Genomic DNA, 23,198 nt, shown 5'->3' with positions numbered 1-23,198 from the left:
CCCCTAAAGTCTACAAATATGTCTGAAGTTGCTTTCAATAGACAAAAGATTATGAGTTGCTGTTCAGGATGAGCATGTATCCTATTGGCTGAATGGAAACTGGAAAGCCTCTCCTGTCACAATTGGGATACTGGCATGGATGGGCACAGATGCCAGTCAACTTTACACCTCACACACATGCAAACTCAATGCAAATCTTTCCTTCCCACATAACATTTCAAATCTGAATGATTGGACCCAGGAGAGGTGACCCCCAAATCCAAAGCTCAGATCCCAGCCCAGTTAGTTTCTTTGTGGGGTCCGCACATTTTCTTTGTATGTTAACATTCAAGTGGCTTAGGAAAATCAGTGTCACTGGCGAGAAATCACCCAGGGTCTCAACCCTCTCTGCTTTGTGTCCTCACATAAACTTGGGACTGCTGAATAAGAAGGAGAGCTCGAAGGGAAGGTCCCCCGGCTTTTGAAGGGTGTCATGGTAGGCAGCGGGCTCTCTTGCTGTCTTTTCAGCCTCGCTGCTCCTCTCTACAATAATGGAGAACAAAATTCCATAAAATATGGTGGAATCAGAGTCAGCTGGTAATGGCATTTCAGGAGATGCGTGTGATGACCCCTGGCAGCGTTTAGTCGGACTTCAAGATGCTGCCATGCAGGTTTAAATACCCCACAGTGCAGATTCATAAACGGTTCTCACAAGTTTGCCACTCTGTGAATGTCTGAACTGCTTTTTAAACTAAACGATTGCTTAATGAAACATAAAAATCCCCCCAGGCTGGGTGCCGGTGGTCTGCTTACCTAAATAGGCCTTTTCCCTTTTCTTTTTCTCTGTTTCAATGTACAGTTCTGAAGCAGCTTTAATTTTTTGAACCCAGGCTGTCCTGTAAAGCATTAGAAAGTATAATTTAGTAAAAGTGACAGTCAGTGTGTTACGTTTTAAGGCAGAGAAATGTCTACGACATTAAAATAAAAATTTTAATCAGAAAGAAAAAAAAAAAAAAGGTAGGGACGTACCTTTCATTAATGCTTTCAGCTCGGAGCGTGTAGACCCGGTCAATGTGAGAAATGTGAAAAATGGGCTCATCTCCTGACGGATCAGTCGGCAGCTTCACTAGCACCTCATTTAAGAAAATGGGCTGTAGGGGGCAACATGGAGACGTCAGTGGCAGCGGCACAGGCAGATCGTGATGATGATTAAAGTACTAGAAAATCGCTAGCTGAATTTCATCCGTCGTATTCTTTACTAGAAAACTTATTCCATGTCCTACATACTGTAATTTGTGTCTCGCTTTCTAATAAAAAGTACTGAATCAGCTACACTGTTCCTGCTTACTGATGTACTGTACACAAGTGTACTGATGCACACGACTTACTAACACAACGTCCTAAAGTCATAAGCGTATGAAATCTTGAAGGAGATCTGCTGCGAGGTGAACAGCAAAGATCATAAAAATGAGGTACGCAGTCATATGAATGTAAAGTGTGCAAATGAGAGCTGCTGTCTCCTCCCTGAAAACAAGACATGTTATTTTCAAAACATACTGCTTGACATGGCTGACTCAGGGCTCATGGAAATATTGAAATATATGAAAGCAAGAGCAAGTCAGGTGAATAATAAGGTGAACTCTTTTCACTCACTCCTTGGTTTTTCTTTGGAAAACTACATAGTCGGTCTCCCATAAACATCTCCTGGCTACAAGAGCATTGATCACAAACACAGAGCCGTGTATTTTATTGAAGACATGCCCACAGAAAAAACAATCATCCCAGGCCTTGTCCACAGTACTGTGTTTTCATCTAAAAACGCAGACATTTTGCCTTTCATCCATACTAACTTGGCATTTTAAATCTCCAAAATGGAGACTTTTGAAAATTGTCCTCAGATACTTCTGAAAATGCTGGCTTGGCCTTGCAATGTGGACGGGTGAAAAACGTAGACAGTGCACTCAAATTTGGTTGTGATTATTTTTTGTAATCAACTGTTTATTTTACTTAACAAAGTTGGGAATAATTCAATATTTCAGCACACCCCCATCCTAAGTCCCGTGCCATGCCAACCAACCAACCAACCACACCACCACCACACACACCCCTGCATTACCAGTCCCTGCTCATAAAAGATGTAACTGTGGAGTTATGAATGGACTCTCTGGGTGCTCCACTAGTCCGTGATGCTAACAACTCCAGAAGAATCGGGTTGTGAAAAGATGATGGACAGATTTTCAGCGAGATTAGGGGACTTCCGCCAAGAGGCAAGAAGACACTTAGTAGCTGCAGTGTCAAGACACAAGAATTTGGGACACTGACAGAGTAAGGCCTGAAAGATCCAGGATTGCAAGAATATGTGGCAATAGAGGAATAGGAAGTGATAGCATTGAGGAGAATGAGCAAGCGATTAGAGACCAGAGAGCAAGCACAGGACGACAAAACCAATGCATATACATAAATGTCCCTGTGGCATCACAGGGTCATAAGTGACCGAGAGGATCTGGGCTAAAGTGCATTAAGTGTGGCTTACGAGGAGTAAAATATAACCTGCGTACAAACTTAAATTGAGTAAACTGATAAATAGGGTTTCTTAATGAAAATTTGACATTTTTAAGAAGTGCATCCCAGGAGATAGGAGAGGATAATGTGACGTCCTGGGACCACAGAGAGATGAAGGTAAAGGTTTATTAGAAGCTTTAAATAGCAGGAAGTAAAGAACTGAGACAAGCTTTCTGAGAAGAGGAAAGGAACAAGCGAGAGGGAAAAGAGGATGAAAGGGCTAAGGTGATGTAAGGGAGACACCATGTGCCACTAGTGCTAAACAAGCTGTAGAGTGTAGAAAAAGGGAGAAGGAGGATTGTCAAAGTGAAACTCAGGATTTTCAAATGAGTGGATGCAAGATCACCTGATGAACTGATGCCACGCTCCCAGCAAGCAGGCAGAAAACATGGTGACCACCAAAGAGCGACACATGATTATTAAAGATAGGTTTCAGTTTTATGCCAAGTTTGTATCATGTACAGCATAATGGGTCCTAGGTGGAGTTTGGAGGTCTTAAGTTTGAAACTGGCACGTACAATGTAATTTGTAAGGGAGTACAATTGCCAAGTCTAGGGAAAGCCAAGCTGGAGGGATTGAAGAACATATACCGTGCCAAGCTGGATTTAATGTATAACCCCAATGACGCAACTCAAAAAGAAGCAATGACACTCTTGCGTTAACACCTCTCCAGGACCAGAGCAGTGTGTTTCAATCGGGGGTCTTCTGCCATTCCAGATTAAATTGGAGAGAAGAAAACAAACCTTGAACCAAAAAGAGGGATAAGGAGGCAAGGAAATTATGGAGCTGACCAAACTGAATCTGGGGTCAATGTTCATCTTTACAGTGGCCAGTCACGACAGAAAAGACATTTGGATATCTGACCATGACTGAAATGAAGACCTAACATCAGCAAAAACCTGTTAATGATCAGAGAGCAGTGCCTTAATACATGAACTGGTTAGTAGTAGGGACAAATGTGGGTTAAGCAGATGTGCTAAGTGGTGGAGGGGAGGACTTCAACCAATTAATTTTATACTCTGACATAATTTTAAAAGACTTGAAAAAGTCTAAAATGTGTAGGAGATCTTTTGGAACATTCCTTAGATATAGGATGTCACTGGTATAAAGTGAAATTCTATGATCACTATTATGTAATGAAATAGGCCTAATTTAAGCAGAGGTACTAATGGCCTCGGGCAATGGCTCCAAAGATGAATTAAACAGAAGAGGGGAGAGAGGACAGCCCAGTCTGATGATTTTTTAATAAGCAAAGTAGCTGAAATGTCTACATTTGTGAGCAACACAGCTGAGGGAGTATTTTAATCATGCCCACAAATTCGACACTAAATCTAATTTTGTCCAATACCTGCCATAAAATGCCCAGTTCGATTGAATGCCTTTTCAGCATCAAAGGAAAGTAAAGCCATGGGTAAAGGAAAGGAGACGGCTGCATCAATTATATAAAGTAGTAGTCTTCTAGGATTATCTGAAGCAAAGTGGGATAAAATAAAAACAATTTGATAGGAGTAAATTGGTTTAAGGAAAACAGGTTCAACTCTGCGGACTAGGACTTTAGCAAAGAATTTTAAATCTAAATTAATTAAACATAATAGCTTGTAATTCTGACATTGGGCATGGTCTTTGCCTTATTTTAATAAAAGAGTATTGATTGTGGGGTTGACTCTTCTATTCAGATATAGTGAAGAAATGGCACTGTATGCAGTGTTTGGAAAAGAGGTAAAGAAAGCTGTTCCCAAGGGGCTCAAATTAACTCGGGTGGAATGCCATCAATGCCTGGGGCTTTGCCTCTATTCAGAGTGCACAGTGCTTCTCTTAGCACCTCCAGAGTAACAGGAACACTTAAGAGCCATCTTTCCTCACCTGAAAGATAGGGCAAATTCAGTGAATCTATAAAATGTGGGGAAATTGAGGGTGTTTGGATTGGCACTGCAGAAAATAAATGTAAATAGTAAAATAATTAACTAATGCTTGGGGTCATTAGTCATTGAAAAGGATTCAGTCCTGATAGAAGAAGTAGTAGCAAATAAATCATTATGGCCAGGGCCAGGAGCTTACTGGGCTTAGCTCCAGAGACATCTGGTCTGATTATTTAAGCTTATTACGTATCCCTTCCCTGACTAGATCCTGCTCATTACAATGTTTTGTTCCCTGATTGATCATGCTTTGTAGAAGAAAACCATATTCCAACATAGTGGACAGAGAAGAGTTGCTTCCCAGTTAGAATCCTGCATAAATGTGTAAAAGGCAATTCACTTACCAGTCACTACAGTTTTGTGATAAATCCTGTGGCCAGCAGCGTTACTAACCCTTCAAGGAATTCTTCTATGATGCGTATATGACTGGTGTAGGTGAACGTCTATATCACATACATTTTTGGCCATTTTAATGTAGACAGACATACATTCATAAATGATATGAAAACGTTTGTATGGATGGAGATCTTTTTCTTTTTAAAAACTCAGTTTTTAAAATGAAAACATAGTAGTTGGACGTACCCTCAGCTCATTTCCTCACAATGTGTCACCCACCTTGGTCTTGTTGTTAGACTGCCAATCAAAAGACAATACTAAAACCCCTTTTCGATGGGAACTTGTCCATTAGTGGCTAGAATGGCATGGGAAAAACAATTCTATGTACATGTGGAAGCCACCCCAAGTGGCTCTTCTCAATCCACCCTCTGAGGTCCCCATTCTATTGGCAAGAATAAGTCTAGCAAACATGTTTAATCCATACTTTGGCCACTTATAAGCACAACAGCATTGTTTCCCCGATATGCGATGGGGATGTAGGCTATTTGGTAAATTGAAAGCTTTCAGTGACGACTTGGCTGCTATCTCATCACCGCTTCTTTTATGACATTTGCAAAGCTGCTCTTCTGTCTCACTGCACTATCAAGGGGGTGAGTTGAGCAAATTCTTACCTACTCTGACATTTCAGTTTTTTCAGGCCGAACTTTAATGCCAAGTTAACTGATACTTGTGGAAACACGACACTGGAACATCTGATTGGGAAAACGGTTGTGTTTTGTTGTGATTGCTTTCCAGATCCAACAACAAAATTCTTTCTTGGTATGCTTATCATTAATAATGTTTAAAGAATGTGAATACTTTAATAATGCTGATGCGTCCTGTACTGAGATTCTCACATAGTGTTCTGCGGAGAATTATAAGCCATATGATACCTTTAAAACTCCATTAGAGTGCTGATGACTGTAAAATGAGAATCACTGCTGTCCTGTTTTACAGTCTGTGAGCACCACATGTTTATGTGGTAAATGATAAAACCTGGCATATAATTTAACTGCATCATTCCAACATCTCCAAATTGCTCTACCATCTCTGAAATGAATACTTGGTCATCATTTGTACGTGGAAGAATGTGCACCTCTCCTGACTTGAGCACTTGGGGGTTAGACTTAATCACCCCGTTTCTGATTACATGCAACATTAGTCTGACAATGATGGTGCACTCACGGTTTTGTACATCTTGTACTGAAGGTTGGATTTGGGACTGAAGACTTTGTCTGTGCCAGACGACCCAAGAGGTTTGATGATTTGTGTGAGCAGCAGAAAGTCGTTGAAGAGGAAACCATACAACTCCTTATTGCTTTTCGCTTTGTAGAGTTTGCCACTGTGAAGAAACTTACGAGGTCCCAGGCAGTTGGTCACTGAATTGAATACCAATTGCTTCCGAAAAAAAATAAAAAGAAAGAGTTAAATACAGTTAAATGGTTAGCTACAATGAAAATGCAGAAAGTCCCCACTGGACACTATAAGAGGCCAGGCCACGGACTACTCAACTGCATCAGGGCACATCAGAGTGACGGAAAGTGCAGTGACAACCTTATCCGTGTTTGGCTAAACAAACTCCACTAGCAGGTGCCCTCACCACACGCTCTGCAGGAAGGCAATGAGATGTAGTGTCGAAGTCAATGGACTTCAGATCTCACGTCTGCCTCATTGTGTGACCCTGAGTGAGTCACTTATTCTGCCTCGGCTCCGATTGTAAAAAAACAGCTGCTATCAGTTGCCTTGGATGAGGGTGTCAGCCAAATGTAAAATAATACAAATAATAACTCTCACTGCTCTCCAGAACTTCACAAAAACTAGAAACTTTTGAGCCCATCCAGGAAACAGATTTAGTTGGCAATGTTTTCTTATTATTGATCAGCTCTCTGAATACTGTTTAAAACTGAAATAAATGGATGAGGGGTGAGTGTGCCCTGTGGTGGAGTAGCACCCTCCCATGTGATGGAGAAGCACTTTATCCATGGTTGGCGAGACTGCCCCATGATGGATTACCACACTGTCCAGGTTTGCTGATGGTGCCCCATGATGAAGTAGCACTCTGCCCTGTGATGGAGAAGCACTCTGTCCACAGTTGGTAGATGTGGTCCGTGATGGCTGCATGATTATGTAGCACTCTATCCATGGTTGGTGAGTGAGTCCTGTGATGTAGTAGCACTCAGTCCAGGGTTGGCAAATGTGCTCTGTCATGGAGTAGCACCCTGCCCTGTGATGGAGAAGTACTCTATTCACAGTTGGCAGATGTGGCCCATGATGGCTGCATGATGGAGTAGCACCTTGCCCTGTAATAAAGAAGCACCCTGTCCATGGTTGCTGAGTGTTCCCTGTGGTGGAGTAGCACCCTGCCATGTGATGGTGAAGCACTCGATCCATGGCTGGCGAGACTGCCCCATGATGGAGTAGCACACTGTCCAGGTTTGCTGATGGTGTCCCATAATGAAGTAGCACTCTTTCCATGGTTGCTGAGCGTGCCCTGTGATGGAGAAGCACTCTAACCACTGTCAGAGAATGTGCCTGTGATGGAGCAGCATCCTGTCTATGATTGGTGAGTGTGCTACTGGAAAGTCTTGAACTGGATTAAGCAAGTTAGAACATAGAAGAATGTACGTTTTCTTCTGCTTATTATTTGGCTGACGCCTTTATCCAAGGTAACTTACAACATCTGAGATACAACTGGATGGCAAGTGTGGCATGAAGAGCAGGACTGGACAGGGTTGGAAAGGCTTACCAACAGCAGGACCATCAGGTTGAGAGTCTGAGTGGGCTCTACAATGCACTGCCAGACTCCCCACGGCACTGCACTGTAAGAGCAGCCTCAGAAAATGGTGGAATGTATGGATGTACATTACTATTAAAAAGAAGAAGTAGCAGTAGTAGTACTGTCAAGCATACAGAGTACAGTGAAATTCTTACTTGCATACCCAGCCAGCATGCAAAATGTCATCAAATGATATGAATTGCTATATCAGCTCTAAATACAGCACATTCTTTCACTCTGTAATTATTATTCAGGTGCAAGGCAGGTCCGCACTGTGCGTCACATTAGACCACATTTCAGTAAAGAGGATAAGAACATTAAGGACACACGGCTGTGTTGGCAAAACCTCCTACATAATGACAAATGTTTTATGATAGCAGATGACAGTTGAACATGAGTGGAAATTTAAGCACCTTGATGTCAGTCATCTTAGTCAATTAATCCACTGATTTGAAGGTAATAACTGCACAGCAAAACCCAGGGTAGAGATTGTTAAAAGGACCTCCTTATCCCAAAAAATAGCACAAGAAATAGAGGGGCTGTCTACGTATTTTGCAGTTGTGCACTATGTGAATGGGTTTGCTCTGCGTATTATTCAATCACTTGAAAGAAAACTACAATAGTTACCTAAACTTTTCATCTGTTGGTGTCATCCTCTGGCATACAGTGCATCCAGAAAGTATTCACAGCGCATCACTTTTTCCACATTTTGTTATGTTACAGCCTCATTCCAAAATGGATTAAATTCATTTTTTTCTTCAGAATTCTACACACAACACCCCATAATGACAACATGAAAAAAGTTTACTTGAGGTTTTTGCAAATTTATTAAAAATAAAAAAAAATTGAGAAAGCAATGTACATAAGTATTCACAGCCTTGAAGCTGAGCTCAGGTGTATACTGTTTCCCCTGATCATCCTTGAGATGTTTCTGCAGCTTCATTGGAGTCCACCTGTGGTAAATTCAGTTGGTTGGACATGATTTGGAAAGGCACACACCTGTCTATATAAGGTCCCACAGTTGACAGTTCATGTCAGAGCACAAACCAAGCATGAAGTCAAAGGAATTGTCTGTAGACCTCCGAGACAGGATTGTCTTGAGGGACAAATCTGGGGAAGGTCACATAAAAATTTCTGCTGCTTTGAAGGTCCCAATGAGCACAGAGGCCTCCAACCACCAGGACTCTTCCTAGAGCTGGCCGGCCATCTAAACTGAGCGATCGGAGGAGAAGGGCCTTAGTCAGGGAGGTGACCAAGAACCCGATGGTCACTCTGTCAGAGCTCCAGAGGTCCTCTGTGGAGAGAGGAGAAAATTCCAGAAGGACAACCAACTCTGCAGCAATCCACCAATCAGGCCTGTATGGTAGAGTGGCCAGACGGAAGCCACTCCTTAGTAAAAGGCACATGGCAGCCCGCCTGGAGTTTGCCAAAAGGCACCTGAAGGACTCTCAGACCATGAGAAAGAAAATTCTCTGGTCTGATGAGACAAAGATTGAACTCTTTGGTGTGAATGCCAGGCGTCACGTTTGGAGGAAACCAGGCACCGCTCATCACCAGGCCAATACCATCCCTACAGTGAAGCATGGTGGTGGCAGCATCATGCTGTGGGGATGTTTTTCAGCGGCAGGAACTGGGAGACTAGTCAGGATAAAGGGAAAGATGACTGCAGCAATGCACAGAGACATCCTGGATGAAAACCTCCTCCAGAGCGCTCTTGACCTCAGACTGGGGCGACGGTTCATCTTTCAGCAGGACAACGACCCTAAGCACACAGCCAAGATATCAAAGGAGTGGCTTCAGGACAACTCTGTGAATGTCCTTGAGTGGCCCAGCCAGAGCCCAGACTTGAATTCGATTGAACATCTCTGGAGAGATCTTAAAATGGCTGTGCACCAACGCTTCCCATCCAACCTGATGGAGCTTGAGAGGTGCTGCAAAGAGGAATGGGTGAAACTGGCCAAGGATAGGTGTGCCAAGCTTGTGGCATCATATTCAAAAAGACTTGAGGCTGTAATTGCTGCCAAAGGTGCACCAACAAAGTATTGAGCAAAGGCTGTGAATACTTATGTACGTGTGATTTCTCAGTTTTTCTATTTTTAATAAATTTGCAAAAACCTCAAGTAAACTTTTTTCATGTTGTCATTATGGGGTGTTGTGTGTAGAATTCTGAGGAAAAAAATTAATTTAATCCATTTTGGAATAAGGCTGTAACATAACACAATGTGGAAAAAGTGATGCGCTGTGAATACTTTCTGGATGCACTGTATGTAAGCTTCTCAGCTCATTTTTATGCCGCTGTACAGCACGGGTCTGAAGACCTTTGACTCATTTGTACTTTGTCCTCTAATATGCAGAATTATGCACAATACCCAATTAATGGATAGGCATAGCCTGATGACAACACTGGTGAACTTTTTCTAATATATAAAGTCAAGTCACTTCAGCATATTTTTTGAGTATTCTTCACTGAGTGCAGCAACAGACAGCTGAAAGTCTGGACAGTAGGTGACTGGACGGGTGCCCTTATTGTGGTGAGTGTTTGGACAGAGGAACTTAAAATGCTTTTTGAAGGTGTATGAGATGTATAACTGAAGCTGGAGTTCTCCTTCAAACGTTTTCTCAAGTGAGGGGACTCCCAGGTTATGCTGCCCTGATGTTCTGTTTTGAGGTGGGCCATAGGTCAAGCCTGGCCCCGATTCCCTGATCTTACCTCTGACAGGCCTTCACATTGAACATGTGCTTGGATCCACTCCAGCCGGTCCGAGTTTTCTTTCTCGCGTACTCCTTCATTGACCTGTGAGCACAGCTCCTCGGCCTTCTCCAGTGCCTGTTTCAGGTGACTGTGGTCAGGGTGGTTCTCAGGGGTGTTTTCCAGGATCTGTCAGAGGCCAAAACACACGAGTAAGATGAAAGTGGGGGTCTGTATCAAGTTTAGAGGGCTGCTTGAGGTTCCACAAGGCACCTGCTCTTTTTAAGCTTTAAATGTTCACTAAGATTGAATCACAGGGATGGTCTTCATGTGCTGCCCACAGCCCTTTGGCACTGTCCCTTTACTGGACATTCTTCGCATTGTGTTTAATTTGTACACTGGATTGAATATTTTAGTGATATTTAACTGCTTGGGTCAATAGTAATTGTTTATGATTAGCAGCTTAATTGACGGTTGCATCCTGTGTAAATGCTTGGACGGATGGATTGGCATCCCAACTGGGATGGAGTGTGAAATCTTACCCAGCTGGGAGGCCAGTGTGGGTGGGCTACATAAGTAGAGGTGCAACCTGGGTGGGATAACTGTAGGTTCCAATCCCAGTCAGGGCAATCATATAATGGACGGATGGGTGGGGAGACTGATTATCAGAGACAGTTTATCCTGCATGGCGAAAGGTGGCAGTGTTACGACCTCTGTTTGGACTCCTGCAGGCTTTCATTGGACCTGTCATTTCAGAAGGGAACCCTGTTGGGATCCCTGGGTGCTGCCATGTGAAGGTATGCCTACTTTGGGGGAGCTTTCACATGACCTGGAAGTGCTTCCGTCATGTTATGTCATGACATTGGAAATACTCCCAGGTCGAACATAAAAGGAGCTGGGAGGAGAGGGGACAAAGATCACCAGAGGAATGGAAGGAAACTTTAATTAAAGGTGCTGATTAACCTTAAGACTGTGATCTGTCGGTTTAGGGAGGTTAATGTAACCTTTATTTGCATCCATGACTGGGTGGGGTGTAATTGTGTCTGCGGTTTGGGGCTCAGTGGCATTCCCTTGAGGTCACAACTATCATAACTGATAGGCTCCATTTCACCTTGCAATATAACTGACAGCCATGATCACATCGGTCTGAAAATATAAGAAGGCCTTCAGTCAGATACTTACATTTTTAATGATGAGTGGATATCTCGTAACTCTTTGCATTGGTTTTAATAAAAAACTTGAAAGTGGCATTCCCTTGCACCGTGGGTCCATTGCCAGCCTCTGCAAATATAAGAATTAAAAATCCTAAAATTACAGTGCTAATTATCACAAAAAAGTGTTTAGTTACACAAGCACCCCAAGTCAGTTGCTCTTCACATCCATATATCAGTATGCACATCTCCTGGCATAGTGGAGTGGTTTACAGAAAAGTTAGCACTGGCCAGTCGATCTTAAGGGAGAGGTTAAAAAATAAATAAATGGACAAAATGTAGACCCCTTGGCAAAGCTCATTAAACACAAATAATGGAATCCATCCTTGGGTCAAGGCCTTGGAGAGCTGGGTGACTCCACACAATCCAGCGGGGTTTAGCCCAAGGAAACTGCCATGAGGGTTCAACACCCAAAAGGCAAAGGATATGGGCCACATTTCGGTGAGGGGCATTAGATGGACTAAATGTTAGCAACAGTAGCAGGATACATGGGACAACACTTCACTGCCTGGCAAGGCTTATGCAGGATCCAAAAATGGGGGTGTTGGTTCTCACTATTAGATTATTTGTTATTATCTATTGCATATTGTTATATCTGGGCCCATTTCTGAGACTGTGGTCAGTGCAATGTTGGTAAAGGTCCTCACTGTCAAGACCGCATGGGAGGGTCAGATCAAGCTAAAATAGTGATTAACAAATCTGTGGAATGTTGCTGTATGGCACGCAGGGTCAATACTTCTGGATTAGGAGGATGGGGTGGTGGGCCCAAACTCAAAAAGGTAGCAGGGGGATCTAAGGATGTGTTTCATTTACAGGGGACACACGCTATTCGGCCACAAGTAGAAATTCTGCACCTGGATGCTAAAAAAGGAGACTCCTGCTAGCAGTCAGGGGGAGCGTTGTGGATTCCTGCCAGGCCCCAGAAAGAACCCTGTACCCTTCAGCCCTTGTAACTTCACTCTTTGCAGGTAACCATGGGATTCTAACATTTGTCTCCACTCCTCTTTGTTATTCTCGTGAGCAGAATATCAAGGTGGCCTGGCATTTATATTAGGGACCAGAGAGTTGTTGCCTTTATGGAGCATGCTGTCCTTTTGACCTCATCCACGTGTAATTATGCTCTGTTGTTCACTGTGAGAGTATCAACAATTTTAAATTGTAGGACATGGCTTTCCTGTTTAGGTGATGAGGAAGTAGCTGCCATTGATGTGAGGATCTTGGGCATGAGCCTTCTGGGTTATGAGACTGCCCTAAAGATGGATACAAAGGTAATGATGACGTGGAGAGAAGACCTGGGTGAAGCTCTTAACTTACCTGACTGTCTGTCTGTCTCCTCATGCTCACTTGACATTTGCAAGATACAAGGAATGAACCCTTTAGAATTACACATAAAAATGTCGTCTAATTTTCAAGTAGTTCCCAATAGCAGTCTAACAGCCTTCTTAGAGAAAACTAATAACACACACACACACAGTGTACTATTTCTTGTAAATACTGAACATCTCCATTTACAGTGCAGGCTGGAAAAATGTTTGGTGTCCTGTCAACATTAGGTCAGTATACAACATGGTGATCACCAAACACCTTGCAGGACATCTCCACATGAAAGCCTGGCATGATGTTGGCAGACAGTTAAAGGGACAACTGAAAACCAGGGGACTGCAGTAGGCAATGCATGTAACAGGTACATTTGGTGAGGGTCATTCACAAATTGGGACCATAAAATTGTTGCCGTGTGGTTACACAAGAAAAAAGATCACAAACCAGTAGCTCCACTGCTCCAAATGTGAAGGGGACAATGACATTGGCACAAGAAAAATGATCAATATTTGTAGGTCACTCTGCATTATCAATGATTCCTGGTATTCGAGCCACTTTACATTTAACACAATATACAGTATTCCTCATATACTGTATCTTGTAGACAGGAAGTGCCTCAGGTCTATACCTGTTCCTGTTGTTTGTAGGCAGGTGGACGCACACATGGGACACATCAAGCTGCATCTCACCCATGCTTTGTACTCTTCATCTTAGGGTATTAGAATTGAGTTTTGAATTTTGGACAGCCTTGCTGACACCATCCTTCTCTGGTTGGTGAATGTGCAGGTTGTGCAAAGAGCTACTGTATGTGATGTGAAATGCAGTCAAGTGAGCTGGAACATGAAGCAAAGAGAAGAGAATATGGAATGATCAGGTGGCTCCACAAGGTTTTACCAAGACTTAGGAAGAAGAACGCATAAAGAGAATGGGCCTCACCCCTGTGCTAAAAAACAGAGGATGAAAGGAATTTGAGGGGCAAATCAGGTGAATTCCACAGAACGCTGGGAAGGTGGCTAGATGATCAATGACTGGGAAGAGGATTGAGAATTTGCTCAATCAGTATTAGACATGGCTACAAATGAAAACACTGCGTAATCAGAAATGAAATGGTTATGAAGCTAAAAACAGAAGATTCATCATTAGATCATCATTAAAAAGATGTATGGAAAGCAATTCACCAGATCAGCTCTGAATTCTAACAAATATTCTTACTTTGACAAAGTCCTTGAATTCATGAACCTCGTCGGTCTTCTGCTGAATTAAGGTGGCACCGTTTAATTGGCAACTACAGAAGCGAATATATGGCTGCATGTGAGGCAGCTGAGCAGTCAAGATATCACCAATCATCTTCACTGGCATCTTTTCCCCAGACATCTTCTTTCGGACCCGCAAAGCTCTGCATTTCAAGGAAAGCATCAACAGAAATGTTTTGAGACTGTCAGCATTGTTGGAGTCCATTGTATTTACAGTATATACATTAGAGTTACATAATCTAAACTCCTAATACATTTTCAGAACCCATATAGTCCAACACCATGGAACAGGCACAGTCCTGCACAGGAAGCCGACACACCACAGGGCACGCTCACTTATAAAATGATGTGTCTTTAGAATTTAGGAGAAAATCAAAGAATGGAATAAGTCTCTCATACATCACTCATAAAATAAAAGGTGGGCGCTTTTGCTAAGATTTTAAGAAGTGTATTTTGAATGTTGATTGATGAAATGCGCCCACGCTTTTATTTTACGAGTGATGCATGAGAGACTTACTTTTTACTACACTTTTTAACTTAATATAAGTGTGGTTTTTAAAAATTATTTTTATAGATGTATATTATTTTCAAATTTCGAGTCTTGGGTTTGTTTTAGTATAATTTTGTAATCAATATTTTAACACTTCCTTTAATATTTCTATCCATTAGTAGCGCCATCTATTGGTGAAATCTTTAACTATTCTTCATATAAAAATTTCATTTCTTCATTAACATGGATTAATTGATCAATTAGTGAAACTGATTATTGATTCACGTATTGTCATTGGACGTGAGTAAGTCTGCAAAATTTCAAGTCATTTGGACAATAGGAAGTGAGTTAAATATCGATTACAAGATTTGTACCAGACAACTACCAGGTGGAGTTAAAACAAGCGTGGTAATAAAAAATGCACCTGAACGTGAGGATTACTTGCACAGTCCACACACACAGTCACTGATGGAAGGCTTGAACCTAGGATGTCAGAGCTGGGAGGCAGCAGCACCAGCCATTGCACCGACATATTTATGAGGAAAGCAGCACAAAGTTTCATTTTTGCATTGGCCCTGACTGGAAGATTGGGAATTCTTCTCATTTTCATGCCCTCTGTTGTCATCTGCCCTTTATCATACTCTACAAGTTTGAAAATATAACTGTTTTCAATAGATAAAACTAAATGTTGTGCTACATCTTGGCTATCAAGTGTAGTGTTCTGAGGAAGCTGAACTGAACCGAGTCACTGTGATAACTTTGACTAACCTGGACATGAAATCGCGATTTTGAGGGGTAGTTCCTGGAGTCTGAAACAAGAAAAGCTCAGACAAAAAAGGAAAGGGCCAAGGGATAGGTGGGGTACCACATGGTCTTGTCATGTGCTTTGTGATGGGGCTCATCATAAACTGCTCACAAGGTGATTTGAATTTAGATTGTGGTAACTTCATAAGGATTTTCAGAAACCCCTCACTGTTACATCAGTTGGAAAAACACATTCACTGCAGGGAAATGTCATCAAACATCTGCTAAACATTCATTACTTATCCCAGGACCATCAAGTTCAAACCAGAGATGGTTTAAAATAAAGAGTAACATGTTTAAAACAAATCGAATGTCCTTTTGGCCTACAGCGTGTAATTCTGGGTGGGAAGGGTTACGACAAGAGTATTCTAATAGTATTGTCATATAACCCCACACGATGAAACTTGTAAACAGCCAACAGTTTGTAAGCTAGCAGCCTGCCACCCAGAGATGGAACTTACTTCAGCAGCTTTATATTGCACATTATGAGCTCTTTCCAGTTCACAAAAATCATGGCCACCTCCTTCTCTGTTAAAAGCTCCGACTCCAGAAGTGGCTTCTGAAAAATCTGAAACAACAAAATACATAACAGTTATGGCGCAAATCATTAGACAGCAGCATGACCTACAATAACGTATCACCATTCTGGACATTGTGCTCGAAATTATTATTGTAGCACAAAACCTTCTACATCGAAAGGGGCTACAGTGGAAAAGGAGATACGACTTTTGCTCCCTGAAGGAAGAATTTCTTCTAGTTACAAAAGCAGATAGGTCAATGAATCTAGTGCTAGCATTTTGTGACAAAATATTTTGGAGCTATGTAAATGATGTAATTTATACTATACTGTAAGCGATAGATAGCTAGATAGACAGATAAAGGCATTACATGATAGATAGATAGATAGATAGATAGATAGATAGATAGATAGATAGGAAAGGCACTAAATGATGATAGATGGATAGAATGCTCAATAAATCAATCAATCTTTATTTGTCCTTAACCCCACTCTTTGAACACATTAAGAGACCAGTCACAATGAGCCATTATACTGTACAGGCACATTGCTGTTGGTATAAAGCAGCCCTAGTAGTGTTTCTGTGAAATGATGCATTGGCTAAACGTCCTCAGTGTTTGTGTGTCAGCATTGTTCATTTTGTCTTCATTCTGTCCTCTGCTATTCCCTCTAGCGGATCAAGAGTGTGACCCATAACTTAGCCTGCTCCTTTTAATGTCCTTGTTGGTTTGATGGGCCTCTCTTGAAGTCCTGCTACCGGCCCAACACAGCACAGCACACTAGCCATCATAGAGTTGTACCCACTTTGAAGGAACACAGTCTGCTAAACAAACATTCTTCTTGACCCTTTCTAATATACAGTAGTTCCTCTGTGTTATCAGACCAGGCCAGCTTGTCATTCATGTGGACCCCAAAGTTATTTGTAGCAGAAGCTTGTTGGAACCACTGGTTCAGCCATCCACAGAATCCATACAATTCTGAATGCACTGTACTCTGTATTTTTCTGATGCTGTCTTTGTTTCTAGATGGTTCAGGCAAGGAGTCATCTTATCCTTTGGTACAGACAGTGAAGCTTCTTGTGTGTACATTATCAAAAGAAACAAAAAAACATTTTGCACCTACTCTCTACTTTAATTCCCACTTTTCCTGCTGAGAGCAGTAGCAGGGGTCAGACCAGAGTTTCCCATCCCAAACCCAAACTTCAACTTCTCCTGAGTAACTTCCAGGTACTCCAAAGTGAGCTATAATCCATTCAGCCTGCGGTGGGTCCAAATGAAGTGTGGCCTGCATCATCTAAATGTATGTGTCTAAGGGAAGTCCTCCTTGAATGCTCAAACCAACACCCATCTTGGTGCAGAAATGCAGCTTTACTTCCTTTATTTGCCCCAGGAGCACAAACACACTTACACAAACTCTCATGGCTCATTACATACGCAAATGCAAAGGCTTTGTCCAGGACCGAGTATGCATTGCTCTTGAATTTGAGATACAAGTATTGAACTACATGATTTTTACAGCAGTGTTCATTTTTAGCCTTCCTTCCTTTGCATAATCTTACAGTCATCGACAGTGCTGACATATGTCCATGACCACCACCCATCATGACTCAGTCATATCACTCTGTACAACTAATCAGACACATTCATTTGGACACAAGTTGTGGTGGGCTACTGGGGGTGCGGGTGCGGGTGCATTGAGCGCTCAACCAGAAGTACAATGCATACAATTGAAGAGACCAATCAAACCAACAAGAAAAGCAAGAACAGAGAAAGGTAATGGACCTTGTGAATAGTCGTGTGGAACTTTACAGACCACGCAAATGCCTTCTCGACGTTTCATGCATTTTGTAACACAGCAGAAAGATGCTCTACTCTTTTGGTGCCAAAATGTGTTAACCTCATGATACTTTGCCAGTGTAAAAGGAAACTTCAAACTCCATGGAGAAATCGTGAGGCAATTGTGCCCAACATTTCCTAGCCTAATAATCTGAACATCCTAAAAACAATGAGAACCAACAACTGCAGTCTTCAGGTGTGGCTGAACTCTTTTTGGTGTCCCTGTATTCCATGTAACAATGAACAGACCAAAAAATATCTTCAGCATTTTCAGGCCAGATCTCCACCAGCTTTGTAACTGTAACACCACTGAGTTTCTCAGCCGCTCAAGTGACATCGACCAACCTGATCAGATATTTTCTGGTGAGGACATGTATGTTGAGTTTAGAGGTCTTATAATATCATTCCCAGTTAGGGTGACTGTTTCCAGCTCCTACCAATGAGTCTGGGTCTCACTCTTTTAACCCTGTCAGACATTTACAAAACCACCACAGAGGGTCCTTCACTTCAGCCTCTTTCACTGCTGCCTATAATTTTTGGGCAGCCATTAGTGCTTGGATAAATTAGTGGCTCCTTCTTTTTTACCTTGGGATTAATAAAGTTCTCTATCTATCTATCTATCTATCTATCTATCTATCTATCTATCTATCTATCTATCTATCTATCTATCTATCTATCTATCTATCTATCTATCTATCCATCCCATTTCTAGATAAAACTCATTTGAAATATGTTTATGTCACCGATTACTTTCCTGCTTTAATGACTATGGCTGAGCGATTCCACTTCTTCGATAAGGTGAATTCTTTAAGTCATAGTCACACTGCTAATCATGCTGTATTATCCTCCACTTTTTCTAACTATTCTTTATAAGTTGTAACTTTATTCAATTTCATTTATTTATATAAATTATTTTATTTTTGAAAAGAAGAGTACTACAATGTCTTGCTACTCAACCAAACCCATAATAACAACATAAGAGATGCAACCATCTCCTTCAAAACCATTATAGAGATAACAAAGGAAAAATAGAAAACAAGGAAAAAACCAAACAAGGTTCAATTCCCAACAAAATGAAAGAGAAAAGGAAGAGATACGTAAGCAAAAAAAAAAACTTTTTAAATGGGAAAGAACATTTAATAACATAAGAGAATCAAACACAGGCCCAGTATGCTTATTCTAAAACAAAATGAATGTATTCTTGCCACGTTTTAAAATAATTTGGCATATCTTTTTACAGAGAACCTGATCTTTGGTAATTTGAGATAATACAGAACATCGCTTATCCACTGAGTTATACAAGCTGAGTTGGGGTTCTTCACGATGAGCAGGACGAGTCTACATGCTAATAGTGTGGTGTCAGCCATTACAATCAACTTCTCCCTTCTCTCCCTATGACGTATGTAAAGATTTGAATCCACAATGATGTTAATTCAGCGCATTCCCAAAACATGTGGCCTAGTGATGTTGGCACGAGAGGGTCTTTTGCCCTCAGTATATTTTGGACAATTTTAAACAAGACGTGTGAGACTGATGAAAGACCTTTAGTTGAATTGTGGAATGCCTGGTGCACAGAAAGAACTAAATTGTATTCAGTGTATGGCTGAGTTCTGCTCCTTTTCTGAGATGCTAGTTAAAAGGTCCTTTCCCACTGTTCCCTAGGATCACTGAAGAGTCGATTCTTCCAAATATATTGATACATTGTTGAAATGCTATCAGAGTCTTTATCAAGACTTACCAGTATACTGTAGCTTCTGGGACAGATATGGGTGTGAGATGTAGAAAGCTGGGTAGGTTTTTTTTTAATAAAATGTCTAATTTGTACACAGATAGAAAATTAAATTGGATGAGTAATTGTTATTAAGATGAACGCACATTCACTATCTAAAGATCTCTAAGTGTCCTAACCCCTCACAATTTCCATAGTTTAAACACTGAACAGGTTTGAAGGACCCAGAAAATGGTGATATTCTTATATAGGAGTAACAGATGAGACCTTCTCTACCTTGATGCGTGTCCTGCATTGGTTACATATTTACGTCACAGGACAACTGGACTGCCGGGAAACTGATGACAGATGGAGCACAGTAGGGCATACAAGGGAGATTCATTTTACATTGCAAGAAAGGCTTGTGAATTTCTGTCGATTTCCACAATTTTAATGTGTGCATATTTGCTGCCCAGTAGTAAAACTGAAAGTGAGGTAGTGCCATGTCACCTTCTGCTTTAGAGCTGGGGCTTCAAAAGAGGAAGAAGTGGGCACCATTTCATATTGGAGCAGAACATTCACAAAAAATATGTTTTGTTCCTCATTGTGATGCATTATTGAACCAAACATGTGAAAAGCAAAGTGATTATATGCAGACATAAAACAAAACTGGAACTTTTTCAGTTTTGTGGCAGATGCAGTGAAGGGGCAATTAAGATAGATAAGATAGATGGATGGATGGATAGAACTTTATTCATCACCTGGGGAAAATCTGCCTTTTTGCAAAAGCTCTTCAAATAAATATACATAGGTAGATAGATACATAAACACACACACACTATATATATATATATACAGGTATATATATACAGATATATATATATATATATATATATATATATATATATATATATATATATATATATACAGGTATATATATAGTCACACACGTGTGCTTGGGAGTCAACCAAAGGGACCAGTGTGGAATGATAAAAAATTTAAAATCAATATATTAAATAATAGTTGAACAAAGAATCTTGGACTGAGGACCTTTTGACCTATTTTTTACTTAGATAAACAAATCTAAAATGCCTTGATGATTACTAGCTGTGTGCATTTGGGTGGATGGAAAATATATTATTATGCAAGCCAGCTGATGCTAAGAAAATGTATATGTATATATATTTGCAAGTATAAGAGTTCCTTGTGTTAACCATATGAATGCATTAAGATTGTTAAAAGAGGAAAACCATTACCTATATAATCATTTTAACAATATAAGTATATTACTAGTTTGTATCAATAGGCTATGGATTAATTTCATGTCCTTCATTTAATTTAATTAATTTAATTTCATGTCCTAGTGAGCTGAATGACTTCCGGCCTGTTGCTCTGACATCACATGTGATGAAGACCATGGAGAGGCTGCTGCTTCACCACCTGAGGCCACAGGTTCAACACGCCCTCGACCCTCTGCAGTTTGCATATCAGGAGAAGGTGGGAGCGGAGGATGCCATCATCTATATGATACACCGATCCCTCTCCCACTTGGACAGAGGCAATGGTGCTGTAAGAACTATGTTTCTAGACTTCTCTAGCACCTTCAACACAATTCAACCTCTGCTCCTTAGGGACAAGCTGACAGAGATGGGAGTAGATTCATACCTGGTGGCATGGATCGTGGACTATCTTACAAACAGACCTCAGTATGTGCATCTCGGGAACTGCAGGTCTGATATTGTGGTCAGCAACACAGGAGCGCCACAGGGGACTGTACTTTCTCCGGTCCTGTTCAGCCTATATACATCGGACTTCCAATACAACTTGGAGTCCTGCCATGTGCAAAAGTTCGCTGATGACACTGCTATCGTGGGCTGCATCGGGAGTGGGTAGGAGGAGGAGTATAGGGACCTAATCAATGACTTTGTTAAATGGTGCGACTCAAACCACCTACACCTGAACACCAGCAAAACCAAGGAGCTGGTGGTGGATTTTAGGAGGCCCAGACCCCTCATGGACCCCGTGATCATCAGAGGTGACTGTGTGTAGATGGTGCAGACCTATAAATACCTGGGAGTGCAGTTGGATGATAAATTGGACTGGACTGCCAATACTGATGCTCTGTGTAAGAAAGGACAGAGTCGGCTATACTTCCTTAGAAGGCTGGCGTCCTTCAACATCTGCAATAAGATGCTGCAGATGTTCTATCAGATGGTTGTGGCGAGCGCCCTCTTCTACACGGTGGTGTGCTGGGGAGGCAGCATTAATTGATTACTAATATGACTTACCTAAACTAATGAACTAAAGATTAATTGTTTATTAATAAGACTTACATATAAAAATTAAGTGTGTACGCAAAGCTGAAAGAACAAACTTGCAACATTTCTGTCAAACTGCTGACTTTTAGTCTGTACTCAGGAAAACTGCTATTTTTTTTTCCAACGTCTGTGATTTTTGTTTAATCAACAGTAGTAGCTTTCACTTCTTCTTCAGTTGTTTTGAACAAATGTGTTGTAATATTACTAAATTCCCCCAAAGAATTGTGTAACCTGGTCTCATGACAGGCTGTCTCTGTAAGATGTAAGTCTCTGTTATAAAAATGAAGCTCACCCCCCCAAGAGGGGGCTGTTGCTGGTAACTGTCAGTGACACAAGCTGACAGGGGCTGCAGTGGTCTCTCTGCTTACCAAGAATAAAGAAATTGCTTTTTTACTCTATATCTGCTGTCTGCCTGCTGTTTGCCTCAAACCTTCGACCACAGTTTTCTGGCGCCCAAATGTGGGGCGGAGACGGACAGGTGACTCCTCGAGAGGGATCGTCCAGAGGACCGGTAAGAGGACCGATTCCGGCCGGATCGGGAGGACCAGCTCCGGCAAAAGTTAGGACTGATCTGCCTCGGGCAAATCCTGCGTGAGAAGTCTCTGGCCTCTTCCGATTGTATACGAAGGTCAAGAGAAACTGGGAGTTCCCTAGCAGGACGAGAAATTCTTGGTGAGTAGACCGAGGGAATCCGATTGAGTAAAAGACGTAACTCAGGGTTTTGACTAGTTTACGGGAAAATATAAATTAAAATACTGTATCACTTGACAGATAGTGGACCAGAATGCGGAGAATAATACTTGGGTCCCTCAGAGGCAGTGTAAGATGTTAAGAATGTTAGTGAGTAACACTCCCTGTGAAGTGGAATAGAAAGAGGTGAGTGGCACACTTCTAATAAATAGAGGAATGGGAGTGGGAAGAACAGAAATACATTGAGCATCTGAGAAAAACACTGTTTGGGTGGGCGAGTCTCTGCCTCCAACATCTGGTCATATTCCTGCTCCTACGGGTTAGTCTGTGGTCGACACCAAAAGTGGTTACCAGCTGTTAGGCAACTGACAAAGGGATTGTCAAAACTCCCGGACTCAGCGTTGGACAGACTGTTAGTCTGCTAAAGCCACAAAGCCACAGAGTGTGATCCGGGAGAAGGAAGAGACTGGAGGCGGAACGTCGCGAGGGCTGATCTATTCCTTTGCGTTTTGGTGCTATCCAGTCATGGGAAAGCAAAATAGTAAACCGGTCAAGATGGTTCCTTCGGGAAATCAAAAGTCTCTATTAGAAGGATTATTTTTGGAAAGCATGTCGGACTCCAGTTCGGGTCCGAAAGGAGGTTCACCTAGGAAACTAGTTGAAAAAGAAAACCGGATCAGATTTTAAAAAAAAAAAGCGTGTAAAAAATGGAATAAACAAAGCAGTGGTAGATGGCCAGTTGAGGGAACTGGGGA

The 23,198-nt window shown here is 41.6% G+C and overlaps 1 protein-coding gene across 4 annotated transcripts in view; it reads right to left on the bottom strand.

Annotated features, from left to right (window-relative positions):
- Window positions 1–23,198, bottom strand: part of itsn1 (intersectin 1 (SH3 domain protein)) — a 282,819-nt gene that overhangs the window by 8,335 nt on the left and 251,286 nt on the right. For all 4 annotated transcript variants that reach the window (XM_028800700.2, XM_028800701.2, XM_028800703.2 and 1 more), the window contains 7 exons: window positions 15,837–15,943; window positions 14,041–14,224; window positions 11,480–11,578; window positions 10,319–10,486; window positions 6,018–6,230; window positions 1,009–1,130; window positions 793–875 (listed from right to left, as the gene is read on the bottom strand). In XM_028800700.2, coding sequence (XP_028656533.2) covers window positions 793–875; window positions 1,009–1,130; window positions 6,018–6,230; window positions 10,319–10,486; window positions 11,480–11,578; window positions 14,041–14,224; window positions 15,837–15,943 — 976 coding nt within the window. The remainder of the gene's footprint in view (window positions 1–792; window positions 876–1,008; window positions 1,131–6,017; window positions 6,231–10,318; window positions 10,487–11,479; window positions 11,579–14,040; window positions 14,225–15,836; window positions 15,944–23,198) is intronic.

This window comes from Erpetoichthys calabaricus, chromosome 4 (assembly GCF_900747795.2).
Source record: "Erpetoichthys calabaricus chromosome 4, fErpCal1.3, whole genome shotgun sequence".
Classification (NCBI taxonomy): domain Eukaryota; kingdom Metazoa; phylum Chordata; class Cladistia; order Polypteriformes; family Polypteridae; genus Erpetoichthys; species Erpetoichthys calabaricus.
Note: the sequence above shows the minus strand (reverse complement) of the source record. Positions and strands in the feature narration are given on the sequence as shown.